Source organism: Cupressus sempervirens, chromosome 8, assembly GCF_028749045.1.
Source record: "Cupressus sempervirens isolate cs-2001-9-10 chromosome 8, ASM2874904v1, whole genome shotgun sequence".
NCBI lineage: Eukaryota > Viridiplantae > Streptophyta > Pinopsida > Cupressales > Cupressaceae > Cupressus > Cupressus sempervirens.
Window position 1 is genome coordinate 621,244,263 of NC_143125.1, and position 9,075 is coordinate 621,253,337.

The 9,075-nt window shown below is 36.6% G+C and overlaps 1 protein-coding gene across 3 annotated transcripts in view; it reads left to right on the forward strand.

The window, feature by feature from the left end:
• The window catches only part of LOC149543977 (uncharacterized), an 85,908-nt gene extending 77,637 nt beyond the window's left edge, over positions 1–8,271 (forward strand). Inside the window, exons 3-4 of one of the 3 annotated variants that reach the window (XM_089798613.1) lie at positions 7,023–7,133; positions 7,988–8,271. In XM_089798613.1, coding sequence (XP_089654739.1) covers positions 7,023–7,133; positions 7,988–7,989 — 113 coding nt within the window. In that variant the 3' untranslated portion in view covers positions 7,990–8,271. Of the gene's footprint in view, positions 1–6,153; positions 6,797–7,022; positions 7,208–7,987 lie in introns of those variants that run through there. The other 2 variants (XM_089798612.1, XM_089798611.1) reach the window with 2 other exon arrangements.
• The last annotated feature ends 804 nt before the right edge of the window (positions 8,272–9,075 follow it).

Below are 9,075 nucleotides of genomic sequence, written 5' to 3' on the forward strand. Positions count from 1 at the left end.
CTTCTAGGTTTTTCGAGCTCTCTTCTGGGTCACTCTCCTTTTTTTCTAGGTCTTCCATTTTTTGCCTCGAAGAACATGCCTTCACAGATTTTCATAGTTTTTCATTGAAAAATGTGCCATGGCATCTCTGACAAACATTTCGCTTGAGCACAACTCCAAATTCAATGGTTGAAATTATGACACTTGGAAGCAGCGGATTATTGCAATTTTTGAATATCAGAACACTGATCAACTTGTTCTGGGTGTTACAAAGCATCTGACTTCTCCTCGTCCTGATCAAGATACATGGGATTTGAATAATCGAGAGGCAGTGATGCTTCTCAAATTATCCGTGGCTGATGATCAACTTTCTCAGATTCCAACCGGCAAAATAGCTATCGAGATCTGGACACATCTTAAAGGTCTTCATGAGATTTCTGACAAAAGCATAGCCTTCTTTCTGAAAAACACTCTATTTTCTATTGTCATGGATGAGTGCACCTCGCTCCAGGCACACCTGAATCGGATTCGGAAAATCTGTGATCAGTTGCCATCGGTCACAAGATGGAGGAAGAGGATATTGTGTTATCACTCTCCGAAGTTTACCAAAGTCCTATGAGCATTTTATCAGGATTCTCAATGTCACATCTTTTGGTGTTGATTTGAAGTTCACTAATCTCTGCACATTGCTGCTTTAGCAAGATGGGTGGAAACATCAGTTCGGTAGCAGCTTCAGTTCCACCTCCACAGAGCAAGCCTTTGTTGCGAAATCCTTTCAGAAGGATAAAGGCAAGTTTCAGTAGCCATCTTAGTAGAAGTCTTCTACTCCAGCATCAGATGGTTCCCAAGAGAACATTCAATGCAACTACTACCACAAGTTTGAACACATGAAAGTTGAATGTCAGAAACGCTTAGTTGCACAGTCTAAGCAATCGGGTTTGCAACCCAAAGCGAATAGTGCAGAGCATATTGAGCAGGCGGAATCTTCCTTTTACGCCTTCATGGCTAAAAGACTTGCAGATCATGTCAAGTCATCTGCCTGGTACATTGATTTAGGTGCCTTGTCATTGCACTCATCGCAAAGACTGGTTTATGACTACCAACCTTATTCAAATTCTGTTATTTTTGGCGGCAGAGAAGAGTGCATGGTTGTCGAGAAAGGCAACTTTCAAATTCAATGAGTTGGAAAGAATCTCATATTCCTTGATGTGTACTACATTCTAGGGATGGAACTAAATCTACTCTTAGTGAGTCAGTTGTGACATTTTCCACACTTGGTAGTCACCTTCAGTTCACATTAGTGCACCATTGCTGATCAGGCAACTAAGTCTACTATTGCAGTGGGTCTTGAGGATCATGGTCTTTTCAAACTTACCAATTTTGGTGATTCTCGGGACTTCGCTATGGCTGCTTGGCGGTCTTTTGTTAGCATTCTTTGGCATCAGCTGTATGGGCACGTAAATGTGCATTATTTCTCACAGCTTGCTTGGGATGAGCTTGTTCTTGGATTGCCAGAGATTCAGACTCAACAACTTGGAGTTTGTGACGCATGCCAGGTTGGGAAGCGACATCGCACACCTTTCACTAGTGGCGACTCATGGCAAGCTTCTCATGTACTTCAACTTGTACATGCCGATATCTACGGCCCAATAGCCACTCCTCCTATTCTTAGGTCCAGGTATTTTTTGTTGTTTGTTTATGATTTCAATAGAAAAATGTGGGTGTATTTCCTTAAAAAGAAATCAGATGCATTTCCTGTATTTTAGAAGTTTAAACCTTTTGTTGAAAAAGAGTTTGGGAAATCTATTATTACTTTTAGATCAGATAATGGGGGGGAATTTTGTTCTAATGTTTTCTCCAGCTTCTTGGATACACATGGCATCAAATGCCAGTTAACCACACACTCCACACACCACAACAGAACAGTGTAGTTGAACATCAGGACATGACAATCACCATGATGGCTCGATCCATGCTCAAACAAAGACATGTTTCGAAGCAGTTAACACTATAGTTTATCTGTTGAACCAGTCACCCATAGTGATGTTCAAAGGTAAAACTCCGAAAGAGTCTTAGTCAGGTCGCAAGCCCAGAATCAGTCACTTGAAGGTTTTTGACTTCCTTGCTTTTGTTTGGATCTCGGATGCGTCACACACCAAGTTGGATGCCAAGAGTCAGAGACTCATGCTTGCTGGATATAGCAGTCTTCACAAAGCCTATTGCTTGATTGATGTTGAGACATCTCGTCTCATCTACAATCATGATGTAGTCTTTGATGAGTAGCGAGGATCTTCCATGCCTATTTCTCCTGTTCCTGATTGTCATGTCCCCTTTTCAAATAATTAAAAAATAATAATCTTTGCTAAGGCAGGCAGGCCCAAGAAAGTGAAGTTTCGGAAAAAGGGGGTTAATCTTTGGAAACCGTTGGACTAATAAAAGAAAATTATTATTAAAATATGTTTCATTAACCTCTCTTGGACGTGAGTTACGGTTATGCCCTCTTTTAAGGGGTTTGGAGGCATTTTGGGCTGATTCCAGAACTTGATTTTTGCTCATTCTTTGTTGTTCTTCAGAGGCTGCCAAACCTGTGGAGAAAGAGACCCAAGAACGGGAGTTTGCAGGTTTCCAGAGAGACCCAAGAACGGGAGTTTGTAGGTTTTTAGGAAGGCTAAGGACGGGAGTTTGAAGCCATTCCATGTGCATGCTCATACAGAGTTTGCCTTTGTGCTGAACAGTGCAGATTTGTGGGTTTTCGGGTGTGTTTTTTGTATGAGTTTGGTGTTTTCAGTTGAGTATTTCATATCAGTTTGGGTTGCTGCTGTATTTCAGACTTTAAGGTGTTAAAATAGAGCTGAATATATGTATTGGAACGTGATTAAACTTTTGAGATAGATTATTAGTGTTTTTGTGGTGTTTCCGGGCATTTTTGTGTTAATTTCGGGAGCCCGATGCGCATAGTTTTTGTCCTACATTTGGGAATTGTTGTGTAAAGGCTATACGGATCTGGAAATGTCATTTTGTATGCTGTTATTTTGCTGAAATTTTTGTAAAAAAATGTCCACTTTCAGATTTATTAATAATAGGTGAAGCTGTGAAGCTTTTGGCACAATTTTTGGCATACCCGATTTGGGGTTTCTTGAGAAATTTGGTGGATCTTTGTGATATTAGTTGTTTGATCTTGAAAATCTGATTAGAGGTTGGAAATATCATAAAAAATCAGAAAAGGGACATTGCACTGATCCAGCAGACCAGCCTATGTAAGCTCATGATTTGGGAGTTCGGCTTCCATTAGGTCCACTTGATGGGAGGGCTCCAGTAGCTCTTGCAGCTCCAGTTATACTACTGATACCTGTAAAGACACCTCCGGCTTCTCTTGCAGGATCAACTTGCTTTGTAGATGCTTCACTTGAGTTTAATTCAAATTCTTTTGATGAGGAACTTGATCATCATGCATCTCTTGATACTCATGACGGTCATTCTTCTATCCGGCCTAAGTGGTGGGTAAAGACACTTGCTGATCTTCGTGATGTTGAGCTCATTGATGGGAGAACTGCTCGGAAAAAGAGCAAAATTAGAGATTCTATTAACCTTGCTCTCATGGCCAACATTCACAGTGTGTTTGAACCTCAAACATATTTCGAGGCTAAAGGAATTCCAAAGTGGGAACAGACCAAGCAATCTGAACACCAGAGCTTGTTGAAGAACAACACTTGGGTCCTTTCTAATCTTCCACTAGGGAAGAAACCCATTGGCTCCAAATGGGTTTATAAAATCAAATACAAATCGGATGGTACTTTGGACAAGTACAAAGCTCGTGTAGTGGCAAAGGGCTTTTCTCAGCGTCAAGGCATTGATTATGAGGAGACCTTTGCTCCTACTGCAAAGATGAGCACCATCAGATTAGTCCTAGCCATGGCAGTACAGTTTGGCTGGAAGGTTCATTAGATGGATGTCAAGAGTGCTTTCCTGAATGGTGATCTCCATGAAGAGGTCTACATGATGCAACCTCATGGTTTCAAGGTTGCTAGTAAAGACCATTAGGTTTTCAGATTGGTAAAAGCCCTCTATGACTTGAAGCAGGCCCCTCGAGCATGGTACATAAAAATTGATAAGTACCTCAGTGATCAAGGCTTCAAGAGGAGTTCTTTAGACTCAAATCTGTATATCAAGTCTAGTGACAGTGATGTGATCCTTCTAGTTATTTATGTGGATGATCTGATCATCACTGGTAGTTCGACATCTTTGATTTAGGAAATCAAACAGAATTTATGCCAGTGTTTTGATATGACTGACCTTGGGCTCATGCATTATTGCCTAGGTGTTGAAGTTTGGCAACGGTCTTCTGGTATATTCATCTCTTAGTCCAAACATGCCAGGGCCTTGTTAGACAAATTCCATATGCAGGATTGCCAACTTGCATCTACACCTATGGAGAAAGGTCTCAAGTTATCAACAAAGTCTACTTATTCTTCCGTTGATGATACTACATACAGGCAACTAGTAGGCAGCCTCATCTATCTTTTTGCTACTAGGCTTGATATCAGCTTCACAGTCCGCTATATTTCATGCTTTATGATAGCTCCTAAGGCTGATCGTTGGATGGTAGTAAAGTGTGTGCTTTGTTAAATGAAGGGCACTTTAGATTATGGACTTATGTACTCTCAAAGTTCTAATCCTAAACTCAGTGGGTTCACAGATTCAGATTGGCCAGGCTCTCTTGATGATAAAAAGTCAATGGCTGGATGTGTTAAGTTTGGGATTCGGTGTAGTCACATGAACCAATAAGAAACAATAGGTAGTTTCTCTCTCTCTCTCCTCTACATAGGGACTGTTAAGGCAGAATGTGAAGCTGTTTGGCTTCATTGGATGCTTGGGGATATGCAAATGTCACCAACAGGACCAACTACTCTATTTGTTGATAACGGAGGCGTTATCAAATTAGCACGAAATCCACTCTTCCATGAACGAACCAAGCATGTGGATGTTCACTGTCATTACATACGACGGTTGAAGACGGGACTATAGATTTGTAGTATGTTCCTATCACAGATTAGACTGCAAACATTCTCACCAAGCCTCTTGGTCTTGATAAGTTTGTCAAATTCAGAGGACGGCTTGGTGTTCTAGATAGATTAACCATTAAGGGAGGGTATTACAATAATAGATAAGTCATCTATTATTAGTTTATGACTATCTATTGTAAATATCTAGTTAGCTTTAGTTTGCTTTCGTTTTTTGCTTTCTCTAGAATAGAATGTTTCTATTCATTATGATTGTTTCCTAAGGAAACATTGTTTTATTTTTTTGTATAAATTGACCTTCTGGTCTCTGTTAATAACAAGCAAGTATTTACCAATTACTTCCATAAAAGATTAACTCTATACTGCACATTAACAGGCCATGGCTATGTGTTTTTAACATTGCTTTACTTTTGTACTTTGCCTCAGCCAGCTTTTATACATTCATACTGTTTGAAGTTGAGCTTAGTCCAGAAGACATTGCTATATTCCTATCATATCGTGGTGTTTTTCAAGCATTGATCAAAAATATGATTTCCAGATTCAATGAGAGGTGAAGCTTTGTCTTTCATGCTTAGACCGTATTAAATCAATAAAAAGTGTAAATGAAAGGACAACATTATCACGTGTATAAATATTATGATTTGAATGAAAGAGAACCCCCAGTATGGGTCACTTTTGTCTTCAAATCCGTGCAAAAGACATCATTTTTGGTTATATTGTTAGGAAATACCTGAATTTTTTTATTGAAATATGATGGAAATACCAGGCAACAATTTGTTTTGTCCATCAGAGCTACTAATCCAGAGGACTTTATGCGGGGGGGTATTAATGAGGAATTTGCTCTACTTGTTGATTAGGGTGGGAAAATCCTTAGATAGCCAAAGTCAAAACAGATGTAGAGAAGAAAAGAAAAAAATGATAGAATAAAATTCTACATTTTCTTCCTTATTTAGTCACAGTGTCACATCATAACTGTTTAATTCTTGTGGGGTCAGTAGCACCAGGGGCAATGCACATGAACAAGTAACATTTATATATTATGTAGGAATTGAAGGAAGATAAAGTAAAACCAGGGAAGAGTTTCAATATAGGCTGTTATAACAAAATATCACTCTGCGACCATTAATAGTATCTTGTATTGTGTTCTATTCAGGGATGCGACAGATGATGGAGTTGTGCAAACAACTGAGAACTGAAACTTGCATGCTGGGAAAGAATAAAAGATCAGATAGCACAACTGCAGCCGGTGAGACCGTGGACAATCACAGTAACAAGCGTCAAAAAGAAGAAACATCCCAAGAGACCTACTTGATAGGCGGTTCACCAATTGGATGGAATTTTATTTGGTTTTTCAAGAAAGAGACAAAGTCTACCACCACTCTTTAAAAAAAGCTATCAACACTGTTATTTGTCTTGACAATGAAGATTAACTGTGGAATTTGTTTTCCTGGGACATATATTTAACATCGAGCTGGCTTTAAAGATGCGGTCATTACAATCAGGATAACAATTTTTTTGCCTCATGATCAGGGGAAGCAAGTTGATACATAAGAGAATTTGGTCTGTCGAATACTCTCTAGAACGGTGTTGGCTCCAAAGATCAATGATTCACTGGAATCTCATAAGCTTGACAAATCTTGTAGTATACAAAATTCGAAGTTTCTTCTGTTTCCTTTTCTGTATTTTTACGAGGGTGATAAAACATGTTTCTTGATAGAAGTCACTGAGAAGCAATATATGATCTGTCCTTATGACGCTATATTATTTTTGATCAATTCCTTATTACGCTTTAGTCATTTTCAAGTGTTTTCTGATTTTTCAGCTTTTTATTTGCCTAAATTTTTTTGGATGAAAATGTTGCCGATGCTTTCCAAAACCCGTCTACTTGTTATTTGCATTTGTAGAAACATTAAGGCAGGACATGCATATAACTATACCTCTGTTTCATCAGATTCTTTTGAAGTGACCAAACTAAGCTAAATTCATCAGCTTCAAAGCCATGACCACCTCATTTCTCTGCAGATATTAATACCAAGACAGATTCTTCATCAACTGGGGAAAATGATCTTGAAAGAGACAACAAAACAAAGGCGAAGCTATTATCCAACAGCCATTATTGCGATCACTGTATTTGTATATATGCATGTAATTTGTACAGATTGAATGAAAGAACACAATATTTTAATAAATGAAAGAGTAAAATATTTTAATAATGCCCAGAAGATTAAAGCAGCCTATGGGACCAACAACAGGCACACGACCCTTCACAAATGTATGTAGAACGTAAATTTCAAAAAGAGTACATTCAGGGTTCCCATCCAATTTTATGGGATACGGCAAATTTGTCTTAATATTTTGGGAGGGAAAATAAATCACTTTAAAAGTAATCTAATAATAATAGAAGCTGCAATTTATAATTTATGGGAACAATATAGGCCATTTACGTTAATTCAATATAACTCATTAGTGAAGGAAACAAAGAAGCAGATGAACTAGCTTATCTAGGCGCAGATGGAAAATCTTTAATCGGGAAACACATCTAGATCCGCCTAGATTAGTTAAACAAAGCCCGCAACCTTATCTATCCCTTTCTCCTTTTTTATTTTAACATCCCCATTAAGAACTACTCTCACACTTTTGCCCTAAGCTATCTAAGGGCTTCGAACCTTTTTAAGAACTCATAAAAAAGGGAAATTAAAATTAAATAATAGGTGATATAAAAAGGAAGAATCAAAATAGAAATCCATATTGATATGTTATGGAACCCAATTTAATCTCTATGACCACTAATCATCTTAGCCAAAGAGGAAATTGATATTCCTTTTCAAAGTATTTTAATATCTTCTAACCCTTTCCTCTAATTAATCAATCCAATTAATAAACAAACACAAACTCTTAAGGATATCACTCTTGACAATGAAAATGAGGTAATGAGTTTTCAAGGACTAACCCTATTCATGAGCTGGTTTGTTTTGGTGAAATTGCAGAAACTACCAAATTGCGAAAGCGGATCAATGAATGGAATTATCACAAGAAGGAAAATGCAAAATCGAGCAAAGTTAATTAAACCAAATCGTAGCCTTAATGTACCAAAAAGGGTATGCCCTTGAAAAGTTTGTAAAATTGGGGTATGCCCCTTTTAGCTTATGTAGTAACATAGGACTTTGTTTCGAACAAGATTGGAGGTTTTCTTTTTTCGTTCTTTCCTACCAGTGCCCGTTTGGGTGGAGGATCTGAATTTTGTTTGCAATTTAATTTATTTAATTTAGTATATAGGGCTTCACCCTTTTATTGATTAGAAAAAAATTAAGCATATATATATATATATATATATATATATATATATATATATATATATATATATATATATATATATATATATATATATATATATATATATATCTTTACAAAAGTTATAATAACAAATTCTCAAGAAATGTCTATTTTTAGGAAAATATATATATATATATATATATATATATATATATATATATATATATATCTTTACAAAAGTTATAATAACAAATTCTCAAGAAATGTCTATTTTTAGGAAATTAGATGCATTTGTAATGAGATTGAGCATTTTCTTAATACAATTATTTAAATTAATTAAATATTATTAACTTTATATAATATAATTTCTATTGGATATTACATCTTAATATACTTTTTCAGATTAATTGAAAATTGTTTAATTTCTGAAATATTTGAAGGATAGGTAGGTAATATAATTCGAACATGGAATTATTTTTGAATAATAATATAATATATAATAATAAAAAGGTCACAAAACTTTTATATTTATTCACTTAATGAGTAATTTATTTGACAACATTGCACCAATTGTGAATCTAAAGTTGTTACAGTGATGACTATTCTTAATTGAATGAGATGCCCTTAGGTATTAAATAAACAATGACATGATGCCTTATTAATTGTGCAAGTATGAGTATCTTTTTTGAACGAACACTGGTCTCACTTTTAATTTAGGTAGTTTTGGAGATCTTGGCAAAAAGTATGCTAATGTGGCATCATAATTGATGATGGGGACTTGAAACCTTAGTTATATGTCGAT